This window comes from Carcharhinus amblyrhynchos, chromosome 13, assembly GCF_965287045.1.
Source record: "Carcharhinus amblyrhynchos chromosome 13, sCarAmb.v2.hapA, whole genome shotgun sequence".
Taxonomy (NCBI): Eukaryota; Metazoa; Chordata; class Chondrichthyes; order Carcharhiniformes; family Carcharhinidae; genus Carcharhinus; species Carcharhinus amblyrhynchos.
This window is the reverse complement of record NC_137336.1, coordinates 11,290,463-11,308,860: the sequence shown is the minus strand read 5'-3', so window position 1 is coordinate 11,308,860 and position 18,398 is coordinate 11,290,463. Positions and strand designations below refer to the sequence as shown.

Here is an 18,398-nt window from a genome sequence, read left to right as displayed (position 1 = left end):
TTTAATTACTTGTGCACAAGGAGAACTCTCTACGGCCAACACAGGATGACCAGAGCAGTTCTGAGGTTACAGAGAAACAGCTCAGCAGTTATAGTCAATTACAGCAAATCAGAAACAAGAGATTTTTCACATCTTTCACTGTCATACATATTTGCCAATTAAATCTCAGCCTTTCGCTCTTTCTCATGCGATGAAAAATTGACTTCTGCTAATCCGTCATTTGCATAACATAACCTCATAACTTGCCTTTGGTGTTTGTTATGAAAAAAATCTGGTCTTGATGACTCTCTGGTGAAGGCCTAAAAAGGGAAATATTTTGGGGGCTTGTGAAAAAATAGCAAAGACTGATTCTTTTGAAGGTCAGTAAGCTGATAAACATTTTCCACTACTGTACAGAGAAAGCATGAAATTTTTAATTTAAACACTTTAACTTCCCTGTCTATATCAACAGGGATGAAGTAGAAAGGGTTGAGAGCTTCAAGTTTTTAGGTGCCCAGATCACCAACAACCTATCCTGGTCCCCCCATGTCGACACCATAGTTAAGAAAACACACCAATGCTTCTATTTTCACAGAAGGCTAAGGAAATTTGGCATGTCAGCTACGACTCTCACCAAGTTTTACAGATGCACCATCGAAAGCATTCTTTCTGGTTGTATCACAGCTTGGTATGGCTCCTGCTCTGCCGAAGGCCACAGGTAACTACAAAAGATCGTGAATGTGGCCCAATCCGTCACACAAACCGCCTCCCATCCATTGACTCTGTCTACACTTCCTGCTGCCTTGGCAAAGCAGCCAACATAATTAAGGACCCCACGCACCCTAGACATTCTCTCTTCCATCTTCTTCCATTGGGAAAAAGATACAAAAGTCTGAGGTCACGTACCAACCGATTTTTAAGACGCGGGTTGATGGGTTTTTGATAAGAGAGGGGATTAAGGGTTATGGGGAGAAAGCGGGAAAGTGGAACTGAGCAGCGACAGATCAGCCATGATCTTATTGAATGGCGGGGCAGGCTCGAAGGGCTAGATGGCCTACTCCTGCTCCTATTTCTTATGTTCTTATGTTCAAGAACACCTTCTTCCCTGCTGCTGTCAGACTTTTGAATGGACTTACCTCGCATCAAATTGATTTTTCTCTACACCCTAGCTATGACTGTAACACTACATTCTGCACTCTCTCGTTCCCTTCTCTAAGAATAGTATGTTTTATCTGTATAGCGTGCAAGAACCATTAATTTTCACTGTACGTTAATACGTGACAATAATAAATCAAATCAAATCAGATCAAATTCGGCACAATTTAACTTCTAAACTATGAAATTTCAATCTGAACATTTTAACTTCCACAATATGAAAATAGCCATTCCTGTGGACATACACACTCTACAGTGCATTCTTTCTAAATTCATTCTGTGTTTCAGAGAGGTCACTGGATCTCCTTGACTGAATTTGATTTATTATTGTCACATGTATTAGTATACAGTGAAAATTATTGTTTCTTGCACACTAGGCAGATCAAGCATACATTCATAGAGAAGGAGAGGAAAGAATGCAGAATTTAGTGGTTACAGTCATAGCTAGGGCATAGAGAAAGATCAACTTAATATAAAGTAGGTCCATTCAAAAGTCTGACAGCAGCAGGGTAGAATCTGTTCTTGAGTCAGTTGGTACGTGACCCCAGACTTTTGTATCTTTTTCCTGACAGAAGAGGGTGGAAAAGACAATGTTTGATGTGTGTGGGGCCCTTAATTATGCTGGCTGCTTTTCTGAGGCAGCGGGAAGCGTGGATAGGAGGCGGGTTTGCGTGATGGACTGGGCTACATTCATGACCCTTTGTAGTTTCTTGCGGTCTTAGAGCAGGAACCACGCCAAGCGGTGATACAACCAGAAAGAATGCTTTGTGCATTACATCTGTAAACATGATGTGAAGTTGCCGGCTTTGGACTAGGGTAGGCACGGTACGTAGTCTCACAACACTAGGTTAAAGTCCAACAGGTTTATTTGGTAGCACGAGCTTTTGGAGCATTTCCCCTTCACCTGATGAAGGGCAACACTCCGAAAGCTCGTGATACCAAATAAACCTGTTGGACTTTAACCTGGTGTTGTGAGACTACTTACTGCATCTGTAAACGTTGGTGAGAGTCGTAGGTGAGTTTCCCCACCAGGACATCAAATGTTGCTGACAACAGCCATTCTCAACAGATTCAAACAGGCACTCACAGATCCATCGAGGCTACAATACTTTGACATTCAGACTCCTGTACTCACATCAACAGACATCTCCCAGCATGGACTTGGTGCAGTTTATATCCAGAATGGTAGACCAAGACACCTTTGTGTCAAGGGCCCTCACAGTTACTGAGACTCATTATGCACAGATCAAAATGGAGCTTCTTGCTTTAGTCTTCACCTATCAGAAATCTCATGACTTCAGACACGGTTGTCCTACAGCTGAAGTAACTGATCCCCAGCCACACAGATGCAGATTGGCCATCATGATGGTCGGAGGGTCAGCTGAGGATGAAATGAAACGGTGAGGTGGAGAGACATCTGCTTCAGACAGCAACAAGTGGAGGAGATGGAATCAGCAATGGACCTTGGCTTATATTCTCCACTCACGAGCCCTGCTTTAGTCCACACACCACCTGTAGTTCAGTATTGCTACAATTCTGATCTCTTGGCTCAGTGTTGCACTGGAATGAACACCTAGCTATGGCAGACAAAGACAGTAGTAAGTTAGTTTCCCCTTCATTTGATTTGATTTGTTATTGTCACATGTATTAACATAGAGTGAAAAGTATTGTGTCTTGCGCTACACAGACAAAGCATACCGTCCATAGAGAAGGAAAGGAGACAGTGCAGAATGTAGTGAGAGTTAGAATAAAGTTTCAGAAGCATAGAACAAGACTAAAAGATAGAATTAGAAGGTATGCTGGGGACAGCTCGTAAGGAATCTCTTCCAGCGCCACCTTGATTTGCTAACTCTGTTCCTCATTCGAGTCTCATTGGGGATATTTCACAAATAATGTTTAGCAACAGAAGCTGCAGAATAAATTCTTGTAGGAACTAAAACAATCGCAGGAATAGGAGGGTCCATGGGGAGTGTGTCTGTATTTACAGGGGGGGGGGGCCGTGGGGAGAGTGTCAGTATTTACAGGGGGGGGGGGTCTGTGGGGAGTGTGTCAGTATTTACGGGGGGGGGGGGGAGGGTCTGTGGGGAGAGTGTCAGTATTTACAGGGGAGGTCCGTGGGGAGTATGTCAGTATTTACAGGGGGGTCCATGGGGAGAGTGTCAGTATTTACAGGGGGGGGTCCATGGTGAGTGTGTCAGTATTTACGGGGGGGGGGGGTTCTGTGGGGAGTGTGTCAGTATTTACAGGGGGGGTCCATGGGGAGAGTGTCAGTATTTACAGGGGGGGTCCATGGGGAGAGTGTCAGTATTTACAGGGGGGGTCCATGGGGAGAGTGTCAGTATTTACAGGGGGGGTCCATGGGGAGAGTGTCAGTATTTACAGGGGGGGTCCATGGGGAGAGTGTCAGTATATACAAGGGGGGTCTGTTGTGAGTGTGTCAGTATTTACAGGGGGGGTCCATGGGGAGAGTGTCAGTATTTACAGGGGGGTCCATGGGGAGAGTGTCAGTATTTACAGGGGGGGTCTGTTGTGAGTGTGTCAGTATTTACAGGGGGGGGGTCCATGGGGAGAGTGTCAGTATTTACAGGGGGGGTCCATGGGGAGAGTGTTAGTATTTACAGGGAGGGGGTCCATGGGGAGAGTGTCAGTATTTACAGGGGGGTTCCCAGGGAGAGTGTCAGTATTTACAGGGGGGTGTCCATGGGGAGAGTGTCAGTATTTACAGGGGGGTGTCCATGGGGAGTGTGTCAGTATTTACAGGGTGGTGTCCATGGGGAGAGTGTCAGTATTTACAGGGGGGTTCCCGGGGAGTGTGTCAGTATTTACAGGGGGGTTCCCGGGGAGTGTGTCAGTATTTACAGGGAGGGGGTCCATGGGGAGAGTGTCAGTATTTACAGGGGCTCCCTTGCTGTGTTGATATCTAGATAGTGCAGTTTCCACACAGTGAGATGTTTTAACCTCTGCTCCAGTTGCTGCGGGGCCTGAGTGCTGACCTTTGTTCGCGGTCTTTGCCAAGTTACAGTGGGAGCTGCAGGATGCAGACAATCCTGGCCCCGCTCCCTCTCCCTCAGTCCCACCCCTAACCCTGCCAGACTGGGGCTGTCATTGGGCTGTACTGGCTGAGAGAGACTGAGAACAGCCTGGCCTGCCATTTCATTGGTTTAACAGCATGGGAAGGAAGGAATGACAGAGTGAAAGAAGAGCCTGGGGGTGGAGCAAGGGCTGAAACCGAAAGCAGTTGAAGTTGGGAGGGGGGAGGTTGGAGATCGTGGGGAAGTTTTGGAAAGTTTGCAGAGTTGGGGAAGGGGAGGGGAGGGGGGGGGTGCAGGATGGAGGGGGTCACGGACGAGCTGACCTGCTGTATTTGCTGTGAGATGTTTCAGGAGCCGGTCATGCTGGAGTGCATGCACCATTTCTGTAAGAAATGCATCCTGCGATTCTGGCGAGGTTCCCGCAGCGCCGTGTCCTGTCCCCAGTGCCGCCGCCAGTTCAGCTCCAAGAACTTCCGCACCAACTACCTGGTGGCCGGGGTGGTGGAGAGGGTGAGGGGGGCGAGCACCCAGGACTTTCGGTTCAGGCTTCAGGTAAGGAGAGGGGGAGAGGGAGGGGGAGGGGGAGAGGGAGGGGGGTACAGGTGACTTGTGGGTGCGCACTCTTAATTCCAGCACCTCCAGGTTAATTTCAGTTCATTGTCAATTACAGTCAGTCTGATACTCACCACTTCCCCCCATCCCCCTCCACCCCTCTTTCTCCCCCCATCCCCCTCCACCCCTCTTTCCCCCTCGTCCCCATCCCCCTCGTCCCCATCCCCCTCGTCCCCATCCCCCTCGTCCCCATCCCCCTCGTCCCCATCCCCCTCGTCCCCATCCCCCTCGTCCCCATCCCCCCCGTCCCCATCCCCCTCCACCCCTCTTTCCCCCTCGTCCCCATCCCCCTCGTCCCCATCCCCCTCGTCCCCATCCCCCTCGTCCCCATCCCCCTCGTCCCCATCCCCCTCGTCCCCATCCCCCTCGTCCCCATCCCCCTCGTCCCCATCCCCCTCGTCCCCATCCCCCTCGTCCCCATCCCCCTCGTCCCCATCCCCCTCGTCCCCATCCCCCTCGTCCCCATCCCCCTCGTCCCCATCCCCCTCGTCCCCATCCCCCTCGTCCCCATCCCCCTCGTCCCCATCCCCCTCGTCCCCATCCCCCTCGTCCCCATCCCCCTCCACCCCTCTTTCCCCCCCGTCCCCATCCCCCTCCACCCCTCTTTCCCCCCCGTCCCCATCCCCCTCCACCCCTCTTTCCCTCCCCCCCGTCCCCATCCCCCTCCACCCCTCTTTCCCCCCCCCCCGTCCCCATCCCACTCCACCCCTCTTTTCCCCCCCCGTCCCCATCCCCCTCCACCCCTCTTTCCCCCCCCCATCCCCCTTCGTCCAATCCCCAATCCTCTTGCCTTAATAAGGATTGGGAGAGCTTAAATCAAATTGAATGTTCGGCCTATGGCTCAGTCCCATATCCCTCTTATTCCTCGTAATCATTGGGGCCCCAGAAGGAGTCTATTCAATCTTGTAGATCCACGCGAACTCTCCCTGGAGTAATGCAGTCCTTACTGCCTCTATCCCTGTAGCCCTGCAAGTTTATTTCCCTTTCATGGTCTATGTCTCCATCTTCCACTGTGCAGTAAAACGTCTCACAACACCAGGTTAAAGTCCAGCAGGTTTATTTGGTATCACCAGCTTTCAGAGTGCCGCTCCTTCGTTACGTGATTCCAAATAAACCTGTTGGACTTTAACCTGGTATGTAAGGCTTTTTACTGTGCCCACCCCAGTCCAACACTGTCATCTCCACATCACATTTTCCACTGTCACAGTGAATTATAAGTCATTACCACTTCTGCTGAGTAAAAAGACAAGTTCGTCACCCGTCACTCTCCTCCCCCCGCCCCCCCGTTTCCCATCTCTTGCCCAGAACCTTAAACCTGTCTCTCCCTAGACCTTGTCCTGTCAGCTAATGGAAGAGATTTTCTTTGTCTGCGTCAACTAAGACCCCACCACAATCTGGCTCAAATCTCTCCTTCGCACTAATAACCCCAATTCCCTCACCAAAAGAAAACTCCCATCCCTGGAACCATTCTGGCAAATCTCCTCTGCACCCTCTTGAGGACCCTCGCCTGTGCCTAGAAGTGTGGTGAGCAGAATTGGACACTGCTCTTTTGCCTAAATGGAGAGATTCAACGTGGCTTCACCTCCCCAGGTCAGACTATTGTTGGTCCAAGTCCCACTTCAGACAGCACAGGGTGCAGCCTCACACTCCCGGTGCAGTACCGAGGGGGTGCTGCGCTGCTGCTGCCACCATCTTATCCAATGGGACATTAAAATAAAGGCGTGTTTGCCCTGACGGGTGAATGTAGAAGTTCCATGGCAGGATTTTGAGGAGGAGGATGTTTAATCCAGTGGCCTAGACCAATGTTCGTCCCTCAACCAGCATTACTTAAAAAAAAATTATCACAGCATGACTGGTGAGATCTTTCTGTGCACAAATTGACAGCTGCGTGACCTACATTCTGATAGAGCACTCAATGCTTGGTTCATTCACAGATTGTGTAAGGCGCTACAGAAATGCAACATCTCAAATATTGATGTGAGCTGAAAATTTGATTTTTTTTTTAAAGTTTATTTATCAGTGTTACAAGTACATTAACATTGTAATGAAGTTACTGTGAAAATCTCCTAGTTGCCACACTCTAGAGCCTGTTTGGGTACATGGAGGGAGAGCTTAGCATGGCCAATACACCTAACCAGCACATCTTTCAGACTGTGGGAGGAAACCCACGCAGACATGAGAATGTGCAGACTCCACACAGACAGTGACCCAAGCCAGGATTCAAACTCGAGTCCCTGGCGCCATGAGGCGGCAGTGCTAACTATTGTGCTACCCTTGGTTTTCAGATTTTTTTTGCAAATTGGACTAAATCTGAGTATGTTTGAGGGCTAGTGAGTTCTCCTGGTCGATAGGCTGGCATTTTCCCCCAAAGCAAACCCACATGATGTATGTCATTCCGCTCACTCGATGCTGGTTGGGACCTTGCTATGGCTGGACTGGCTGCTACTGTGTAACAAGCAATTAAAATTCGACAATAATTACGGTCCTTGGAATCATAGAATCCCCACAGTGCAGAATGAGGCCATTTGGCCCATCAACTCTGCACCATCTTTCGTCAGAATTGGGCAACAATCAACTCCCTGATTCCAAACTGATGGAGTAAATCTACGATGTGGAGGTGCTGGTGTTGAGCTGGGGTAAGCACAGTAAGAAGTCTCACCACACCAGGTTAAAGTCCAACAGGTTTGTTTGACAGCACTAGCTCTTGGAGTCTCGAGTTCCTTCATCAGATGAATGAGGAGTTGTGTTCATAAACAGGGCATGTATAGACACAAACTCAATTTACAAGATAATGTACGGCACGGATGCCATCATCTCCTGTGAGAATACCATCCATCAGGTACATGGTACATACTCTTGTGACTCGGCCAACGTTGTCTACCTGATACGCTGCAGGAAAGGTTGTCCTGAGACATGGTACATTGGGGAGACCATGCAGACACTATGACAACAAATGGATGAACATCGCTCAACAGTCAGCAGGCAGGGGTGTTCCCTTCCAGTGGGGAAACACTTCAGCAGTCACGGGCATTCGGCCTCTGATCTTTGGGTAAGCGTTCTCCAAGGTGGCCTTCACGACACAGGACAATGGGGGTCAATGGGTGCTATTCGGATTGGCAGTTGGTGACTAGTGGAGTGCCCCAGGGATCAGTGCTGGGGCCTTTATATAGATGATCTGGAGGAGGGAACTGAGTGTATGGTGTCGAAATTTGCTGATGACACCGAGATTGGTGGAACGGCAAATTGTGCGGAGGGTGTGGAAAGCCTGCAGAAGGATCTAGATAGGCTGGGCGAATGGGCCAGGAACTGGCAAATGGAATTTAATGTTGGCAAGTGTGAAGTTGTCCACTTTGGTAGGAAGGACTACTACTTACATGGCGAAAAACTGCAGCAGGCGACGGTGCAGAGGGACCTCGGGGTCCTTGTGCATGAGTCGCAAAAACCCAGCCTGCAGGTGCAGCAGGTGGTCAGGAAGGCAAATGGGATGCTGGCCTTCATAGCGAGGGGGATTGAATATAAAAGTAGGGAGGTCTTGCTGCAGCTGTATAGGGCATTGGTGAGGCCGCAGCTGGAGTACTGTGTGCAGTTTTGGTGGCCGCACTTACACAAGGATATTTTGGCCTTGGAGGGAGTGCAGAGGAGGTTTACTAGGCTGATGCCGGAGTTGAGGGGGTTGAGCTATGAGGAGAGGCTGAATAAACTAGGCTTGTACTCGTTAGAGTTTAGAAGAATGAGGAGAGATCTCATTGAGACGTATAAGATGATGAATGGGATGGATAGGATAGAGGTGGAGAGGCTCTTCCCGCTCAGAAAGGACAGTAGGACTAGAGGGCACAGCCTCAAGATAAAGGGGGGGCAGTTTAGAACGGAGTTGAGGAGGAACTTCTTCACTCAAAGGGTGGTGGATCTCTGGAATTCTCTGCCCGTTGAAGTGGTGGAGGCTGCCTCTGGAGCAGACGAGTGAAGGAGCAGAGGGACAGATAAGAAATTACCTGTTAAAAACCTGTTTAAATAAGTTTAAAGCACTTTGTAGTAAGAACTTACCTTGTAGAACTGTTTAAATCATTTAAAAGCATTTTTGCAGGCTTTTTGTATTTACCGCTTTAAGAATTCTGAGGGAGTGGTTAGAAGGGAGTTGAGGGGGAGCAAGCTTTAAATCAGCGCCAGGTTTAAAAGGAGGCCTGGTGTAGACAGCGGGCAGCGGAGTGAGTGGGAAGCAGAGTGAGCTATTAGGGCTTAAGATCAAAAGGGCTGGGGAGAAAAAGGGCCAGGTGAGTTCGTGTGGAAATTTTCAATATTACTACAGTGAATAATGGAGGGGCATGTGATGTGTTGTTTCTGTATGATGTGGGAACTGGTGGACCCCAGGGTCCTTCCCAGTGACCATGTCTGCAGTAAGTGCAGGTTGCTGGAGGAGCTCCAGCTCAAGGTAGATGAGCTGGCCTCTGAGCTACAGACACTGAGGCTCATCAGGGGGAGAGAGGGTGCCATTGTCAATGGGGTGCAAGTGACATCTACCCCCCCCTGGACTGGCTAACTCTAAGGGTCAGGAACAAGAGGGGGCTGCTGAGAGGAGGAAGGGGGGTGGGGAGCGGAGGAAGGGGGGTGGGGAGTGGAGGAAGGGGGGTGGGGAGCGGAGGCCTCAGCCTCTCAATCTGCATAACAGGTTTGAGGTCCTTGCTTCCAGTCTGGACGAGGACGAGGGAGGTGAGGTCGGTGAGCAAACTGCACACGGTACAGTGATGCAGCAGGACATTGGCAAAGGGAAGGTGAAAAGGAACGTAGTCGTAATTGGGGATAGTGGGGTGAAGGGTATTGACACTGTCCTTTGTCACAATGACAAAGTGCACAGAAGGGTGTGTTGTCTGCCTGGTGCTCGGGTCCGGGATGTCGCATCTGGGCTGCAGGGGAACCTGGAGTGGGAGGGTGAGAATCCGGTCGTTGTGGTACATGTGGGTGCCAACGACGTAGGCAAAATGCGAACTGAGGATCTGGGGAGGGAGTATAAAAAGCTGGGAATGGAATTAAAAAGTAGAACCGACAAGGTGGTTATCTCTGGGCTACTGCCTGAACCGAGTGCAGACGGGCATAGGGTTGACAGGATTAAGGAAGTGAATGGGTGGCTCAGGGATTGGTGTGGGAGGAATGGGTTTGAATTTATGGGGCATTGGCATCAGTATTGGGGTAGGTGGGACCTGTTCGGGCGGGATGGGGTTGGTCTGAACCGTGCTGGGACCAGAGTCCTGGCGAATCGTGTAAAGAGGACTGTAGACAGGGCTTTAAACTAATTAGCGGGGGGGAGGGTGCGAGGGTAGGTGAAATTACGGAGCCTAAAGTTAAGGAGAGGGTACAGGTAAGGGAAGAGGCTGAGGATGTCCCAGTATTAAAGGGAATAGGGGGCGTGAGTATGAATAGGGTCCAGGTGAAGGCTGGGATGAAAGCGCTTTATCTGAATGCACGAAGCATTCGGAATAAAGTGGATGAGCTGGTGGCGCAGATCGACACAAATGGATATGATCTGGTGGCCATTACAGAGACGTGGCTGCAAGGTGACAGGGACTGGGAGTTGAATGTCCAGGGGTATCAAGTGTTTAGGAAGGATAGGCAGGAGGAAAGAGGGGGTGGCGTAGCTCTGCTGATTAAGGATAGCATCAGGGTGGTAGCAAGGGATGATATTGGAACCAAGGAGCAGAAGGTGGAATCATTGTGGGTAGAGATTAGGAACAGCAAAGGGAGGAAGATGCTGGTGGGTGTCGTCTATAGGCCCCCGAATAATGATCTGGAGGTGGGGCGGGCTGTTAACGCGCAAATAAGTGCGGTGTGCAGGAATGGGACGGCCGTAATTATGGGGGATTTCAATCTACATATTGATTGGTCGACCCATGTTGGACACGGTGGGCTCGAGGAGGAGTTCTTGGAATGCTGCCGGGATAATTTCCTTGAACAGTGTGTGTTGGAGCCGACGAGGGAGCGAGCTATCTTGGATCTCGTGCTATGTAATGAGGCGGGTAGAATTAGGGACCTTGCGGTGAAGGATCCTCTTGGGGAGAGTGATCATTGTATGGTGGAGTTTCTGGTGCAGATGGAGGAGGAGAAAGTGGGTTCCCGGACACGCGCCCTTTGTTTGAACAGAGGGGAGTACGGTAGGATGAGAGAAGAATTGGGAATGTGGACTGGGGGAGCGTGTTGGAAGATAGGTCTGCTGAGGAGCAGTGGAGGATCTTTAAGGAGATCTTTCTTGGTGCTCAGCAGAAATTTATTCCGATGGTCAAAAAGGACCGTAGGAGGAGAGGTAATAAGCCGTGGATAATGAAGGAGGTGAAGGAAAGTGTTAAACTAAAAGCAGAGGCGTTTAGAGTAGCTAAGAGTAGTGGGCGAGAAGAGGATTGGGAGAGGTTTAAATGTCAACAAAGATTGACAAAGAATTTGATAAAGAAGGGTAGGAGAAACTATGAAGCTGGGCTAGCGCTTAATATAAAAAAGATAGCAAGAGTTTTTATAAATATATAAAAAGGAAGAGGCTGGCTAGGGTGAACGTTGGACCCTTAGAGGATGAGAAGGGGGACTTAGTGGTAGGGGATGGGGATATGGCTGAGGTCTTGAATAACTTTTTTGTTTCTGTCTTCACGGAGGAGGACGTGAATAATTTGCCGGGTGTTAGAGATGGAAAGGTGGTAGGACTGGAGGGTCTTAATGACATTACTGTTACTAGAGAGGCGGTGCTCGACAGACTGGAGGGGCTGATTGTGGACAAGTCCCCAGGACCGGATGGAATGCATCCAAGGGTTCTGAAAGAAATGGCGCAAGTGATAGTGGATGCCTTGGTGGTTATTTTCCAGACGTCGCTGGATTCCGGGGAAGTGCCGGAAGATTGGAAAACGGCTAATGTTACGCCGTTGTTTAAGAAGGGTGGCAGGCAAAAGGCAGGGAATTATAGGCCGGTTAGTTTAATGTCTGTTGTAGGTAAAATGTTAGAATCTGTCATCAAGGAGGAAATAGCGAGGCATCTTGAGGGGAATTGCTTGATAGAGCAGACGCAGCACGGTTTCGTTAAAGGGAAGTCGTCTCTGACAAATTTACTGGAGTTCTATGAGGATGTGTCTAGGGTGGTGGATAAAGGAGAGCTGGTGGATGTGGTCTTTCTTGATTTTCAGAAGGCGTTTGACAAGGTGCCTCACAAGAGGTTATTGCAGAAGGTCAGGGGACATGGAGTTGGGGGTAGGGTGTTAGCGTGGATAGAGGATTGGTTGTCAAATAGGAGGCAGAGAGTGGGGGTTAATGGGTGCTATTCGGATTGGCGGTTGGTGACTAGTGGAGTGCCCCAGGGGTCGGTGCTGGGGCCTCAGCTATTTACCATTTATATAGATGATCTGGAGGAGGGAACCGAGTGTATAGTGTCGAAATTTGCTGATGACACCAAGATTGGTGGAACGGCAAATTGTGCGGAGGGTGTGGAGAGTCTACAGAAGGATCTAGATAGGCTGGGCGAATGGGCCAGGAACTGGCAAATGGAATTTAATGTTGGCAAGTGCGAGGTGGTCCACTTTGGTAGGAATAATGGTAGGAAGGACTATTACTTACGTGGAGAAAAACTGCAGCAGGCAACGGTGCAGAGGGACCTCGGGATCCTTGTGCATGAGTCGCAAAAACCCAGCTTGCAGGTGGTCAGGAAGGCGAATGGGATGCTGGCCTTCATAGCGAGGGGGATTGAATATAAAAGTAGGGAGGTCTTGCTGCAGCTGTATAGGGCATTGGTGAGGCCGCAGCTGGAGTACTGTGTGCAGTTTTGGGCGCCGTACTTACGCAAGGATATTTTGGCCTTGGAGGGAGTGCAGAGGAGGTTTACTAGGCTGATGCCGGAGTTGAGGGGGTTGAGCTATGAGGAGAGGCTGAATAAACTAGGCTTGTACTCGTTAGAGTCTAGAAGAATGAGGAGAGATCTCATTGAGACGTATAAGATGATGAATGGGATGGATAGGATAGAGGTGGAGAGACTCTTCCCGCTCAGAAAGGACAGTAGGACCAGGGGGCACAGCCTCAAGATAAAGGGGGGGCGGTTTAGAATGGAGTTGAGGAAGAACTTCTTCACTCAAAGGGTGGTGAATCTCTGGAATTCTCTGCCCGTTGAAGTGGTGGAGGCTGCCTCGCTAAATATTTTTAAGACGCGGGTTGATGGGTTTTTGATAAGCAAGGGGATTAAGGGTTATGGGGAGAGGGTGGGAATGTGGAACTGAGACACGACAGATCAACCATGATCTTATTGAATGGCGGGGCAGGCTTGAAGGGCTAGATGGCCTACTCCTGCTCCTATTTCTTATGTTCTTATGTTCAACGCAGAATTGCTGAGCAGAAACTGATAGCCAACTTCCGCTCGCGTGAGGACAATCTGAACTGTGATCTTGTGTTCATGTCACATTATCTGAAACCGCCATCATTTGCCTGGGCTTGCAAAATCTCACTAACTGTCCTGGCTGGAGACAATACACATCTCTTTAACCTGTGCTTGGCCCTTTCTCCACTCACATTGTCTGTACCTTTGAGACTTGATTACCTGTAAAGACTCGCATTTCGACCATTGTCTTGTAAATTGAGTTTGTGTATTTATGTGCCCTGTTTGTGAACACAGGCCCTCACTCACCTGATGAAGGACATTGAGACTCCGAAAGCTAGTACTGTCAAATAAACCTGTTGGACTTTAACCTGGAGTAAAGCTAATCAGTAAATTACCAGGCAGCCCATTCCGGTTTATGGAATAGTTGTTTGTTTGAAGATAAAGCTTGTGTAACTAAGAAATAAAATGATTGATCACATGGGGGGAGAAAAGGAGAATCTATTTCCCGTGGTGAGAGGACAAGATATTTGGCGAAAGAACCAGAGGGAATGATGAATGGGATTGTTTTCTTCTACACGGATCTGAATTCAACAAAAACAGATTCCACAGTTTTATTCGACATAGAATTGGATGTAAACTTAGGGAAAGTGTTTTCATCTGAGGGCAGTGGAACTAATTGTTTTTCAAAGAAATAACACAGAGTAACAAATGACCTCTTTCCGTGCTATAAGGCAACTCTTGAAAATCCTGTTCTGCCGTGTTTGAACGATTAGATGATTATTTCTTTGCTGCGCTTTAGATTATCAGGAGGAGACAGACTACTTGTGGAGGAATCTGAGGTGTGATTCTCTCATAGAAATTCAAATCGTAAAGTCACAACCTGATCTCTTCAGCACCGAGCGAATGATCTTAGCAGGCGTTGTGTTAATTGCTTAGTTTAGCTCCGGAGAGTTGGGATGACTGTTTTTCCTTAAGTCTATCTACTGCCTTGGCTGAGTAAACTGAAAACTTTGCCCCACCCTGTTGTTACCCTGGCGCTGGTTCTGAATGTGAGATCTGATTAAGGGATTTTATTTTTGTTCTTTCATGGGATATGGACGTCTCTGGCAAGGCCAGTGTTTGTTACTCATCCTTAATTGCCCTTGAACTGGGTTGTTTGCCCCGTCACCTCAGAGGACAGTTAAGTGTCAGCTCTGGAATCACATGCAGGCCGGAAGATTTCCTTCCCTAAAGGACATCAGTGAACCGCGTGGGTTTTTACATCAAACAGTGATAGTTTCATGGTCGCTGTCACAGAGACTAGTTTTCAATTTCAGACTCATTAATTGAATTTAAATTCCACCAGCTGCCACGATGGGATTTGAACCCATGTGCCCCAGAGCATTAACTTGGGTCCCTGGATTACTAGCCCAGTGGCATTCCCATTATATCACCATCTATCTCCCCCCTGTGATTTAAAAAAAATAAGGCAAATGTTTTGGCTTTGTTTTAAGAATAAACCATGAGGGGATCACGTGCTGGGGATCTGAGCTGCTTTCCCTGCTGGGCCCTTGTCAACTGGTCAGAGTGGAACAGGAGCTGGGGGCGATAGTGAATGTTCCTGAGGCAGGGAAAGATCAATCAGAGTTCCTTCTGCCAATCAGGAATGATTCCTGCTGAAAATTGCAAGAGTCTCCCCATGTATGTGAACACTTATTGGTTTGTGTGCGTGTGTGCGCCTGTAGGTGTGGGTCTGCCTGTAGGGGTGCGCGCGCGTGCCTGTAAGTGCGCGTGTGTGTGTACACCTGTAGGTGCGTGTGTAGGCATGCCTGTAGGTACACGTGCGCATGCACCTGTAGGTACGCATTTGTGTGTGTGCGCGTGTGCCTGTAGGGGTGTGCGCACGCGCCTGTAGGTGCGTATGCCTGTAGGGGGAGGGGGTGCGGTTGGTGGGGCATGCGTATGTCGCATGAAGAGGGTCAGGCCTGGTTACAGTCACCACTACCCGAGAGTGAATAATCTGTTTGTGTTCACTGTCTGGGATTGCGTGTGTGAGAGAGCAAACACCGAGGTTGTACAGCAGCCGATGCTGGTGAGATAACCAACAACAAGCAGGGTGCGGGATTGAACAGGCTGAAGCTGAGAGTTTGGGAATGATGGTGGTGGAAAGGGGAAGTGGGGGGGCGGGGAAGAGGACAGGATTCCCATAGTGCCTCTCGCAGGGTGCACAGGAACTCGCGGAATGTGGTGCAGAATGGGACCACCGCCCCCGTAAGTGCCACGTGTTTGAGTCGCACAACAGCCACAAGTCACACTGCCCAATGACTGACGGCTGCTGATGTTTTATTCATTCATCCCCTTCCCTGAGTGGCTGTTGCTCTCACTATGACATGGACGGGGCTGACTAATTTCTGTTGTTATTAACTCACTGCAGCTTGGCCCGTGACCCAGTCCCCATTGAGTTGTGAAATAAGCAAATATGTCAACACCAGCCCAGTGTTAACTCCTTGCGACTGGGAGAGAGAGATCTGTTTATCTGGGATTGGGAGCAGCCCGTCACGCCTCGGGACTTTCCTGCCATTCAGTAAGACCATGGCTGATCTTCTACATTAACTTCACTTTCCCACACTATCCCCCACCCACATCCTGAGTGTGATTCACTCAGTGTCCAACTGTCTGTCGATCTCAGTCTCGAATGTACGCAATGACCGAATATCCATAGACAATGCTGGAGTAGACAAACATAAAGATTTACACAACTGAGTGAAAAATTATTCCCTTATCTCAGTTTTAAATGACAAAGCACCTTTAACCTGAGACTGTGTGACCCCAGCCAGGGAGAAACTGAATCCACCCTGTCAAACCCTACCAGGCAGAAATGGGCCATTTGGCGCAGTACTGTGCAGTGTTTAACTGCAAAGTGAGTATCCACCTGCCTATTTCATCTCACCTTATAGAGAGGAGGCCATTCAGCCCTTTCAGTCAGACCACAGTATTCTGTATTGTTGGAACATAACACAAGAAATAGGAGCAGGAGTAGGCCATCTAGCCCTTCGAGCCTGCCCCGCCATTCAATAAGATCATGGCTGATCTGAAGTGGCTCAGTTCCACTTTCCCACCCTCTCCCCATAACCCTTAATCCCCTCTCCTATCAAAAACCTATCTACCCGCGTCTTAAATATATTTAGCGAGGCAGCCTCCACCACTTCAACGGGCAGAGAATTCCAGAGATTCACCACCCTTTGAGTGAAGAAGTTCCTCCTCAACTCCGTTCTAAACTGCACCCCCCCTTATCTTGAGGCTGTGCCCCCTAGTCCTACTGTCCTTTCTGAGTGGGAAGAACCTCTCCACCTCTATCCTATCCATCCCATTCATCATCTTATACGTCTCAATGAGATCTCCCCTCATCTTTCTAAACTCTAACAAGTACAAGCCTAGTTTATTCAGCCTCTCCACATAGCTCAACCCCCTCAACTCCGGTATCAGCCTAGTGAACCTCCTCTGCACTCCCTCCAAGGCCAAAATATCCTTGCGTAAGTGCGGCAACTAAAACTGCACGCAGTACTCCAGCTGCGGCCTCACCAGTGCCCTGTACAGTTGCAGCAGGACCTCCCTGCTTTTATATTCAATCCCCCTCGCTATGAAGGCCAGCATCCCATTCGCCTTCCTGACCACCTGCTGCACCTGCAAGCTGGGTTTTTGCGACTCATGCACAAGGACCCCCAGGTCCCTCTGCACCGTAGCATACTGCAGCTTTTCACCATGTAAGTAGTAGTCCTTCCTACCATTATTCCTACCAAAGTGGACAACCTCACACTTGCCGACATTAAATTCCATTTGCCAGTTCCTGGCCCATTCACCCAGCCTATCTAGATCCTTCTGCAGACTTTCCACACCCTCCGCACAATTTGCCATCCCACCAATCTTGGTGTCATCAGCAAACTTCGACACCTTACACTCGGTTCCCTCCTCCAGATCATCTATATAAATGGTAAATAGCTGAGGCACCAGCACTGATCCCTGGGGCACTCCACTAGTCACCAACCGCCAATTCGAATAGCACCCGTTGACACCCACTCTCTGCCTCCTATTTGACAGCCAATCCCCTATCCATGCTAACACCCTACCCCCAACTCCATGCCCCCTAACCTTCTGTAACAACCTCTTGTGAGGCACCTTGTCAAACGCCTTCTGAAAATCAAGAAAGACCACATCCACCGGTTCCCCTCTATCCACCGCACTAGACACATCCTCATAGAATTCCAATAAATTCGTCAGACACGACTTCCCCTTAACGAAACCGTGCTGCGTCTGCTCTATCAAACAATTCTCAAGATGCCTCGCTATTTTCTCCTTAATTACGGGACATTGAAGATTGTTCCTGGCATCAGAAGGTTACTGTCTGAGAATGTTTAAGGAAGTTTTGAGGGGAGGCTGTGGTGTATTGATAATTCCACTGGACTGACAGTCCAGGCTAATGAACACTCTGAGCACACGGGTTCAAATCCCACCACAGCAGCTGATGGAATTTAAATTCAATACATAAAAATTTGGAATTGAAAAGCTAGTCTCGGTATTGCTGATCTTGGAACTGTAACCAACTGTTATAAAAACCCAGCTGGTTCACTGATATCCTTCAGGGAGGGAAATCGGCCGTCCTTACCTGGTCTGGCCTACAAGTGACTCCGGATCTTCAGAAACGTGATGGTTCTTAACTGCCTTCTGAAATGGCTCACCTAGTTCTGGTCCAGCCAGCGACACCCACATTTTGTGAATGAATTTAAAAAAAAAAGTTCTAATTCCACCGACACAGTTTGAGAATTTTTAATTGTTTTGGTTTTTAAAATCTGGAATAAATTTGGTTTCAATCAAAGTGTGTTTGGTGCTGTTGGGATTATTGTGGAAACGCACCGAGATCACGAATGTAGGGAGGGAGATCTGGGACTGAACGCCTGGACGTGACTCCACACTCGCCTCTTAACTGCCACTGTGATGGTCGTGCGAGCTTGCCTGTGTGTGTGTGTGTGTGTGTGTGTGTGTGTGTGTGTGTGTGTGTGTGTGTGTGTGTGTGTGTGTGTGTGTGTGTGTGTGTGTGTGCCTGTCGCCCTATATCTGTCAGCCAGCTGCCCAGCTTATCACAGCCTGGCACAGTGAGTTGGGATTGAGTGCCCCGAGAGCATTTGACATTGATTCAAACCCCATGAAGACTCGCAGCATCAGCTTAAACACGGGCACGGAAACTTTGTGCTCGTTATCATCCACTGCCGTTCTTCGGCTAATGCATCAGCACTCCCCTGTGTCGAATGAGT

General features: G+C 49.2%; 1 protein-coding gene across 2 annotated transcripts in view; it reads left to right on the top strand.

The window, feature by feature from the left end:
• Nucleotides 1–4,449: 4,449 nt before the first annotated feature.
• Nucleotides 4,450–18,398, top strand: part of trim105 (tripartite motif containing 105) — a 32,281-nt gene continuing 18,332 nt past the window's right edge. For both annotated transcript variants that reach the window (XM_080201286.1, XM_080201285.1), the window contains exon 1: nucleotides 4,450–4,718. In XM_080201286.1, coding sequence (XP_080057412.1) covers nucleotides 4,464–4,718 — 255 coding nt within the window. In that variant the 5' untranslated portion in view covers nucleotides 4,450–4,463. The remainder of the gene's footprint in view (nucleotides 4,719–18,398) is intronic.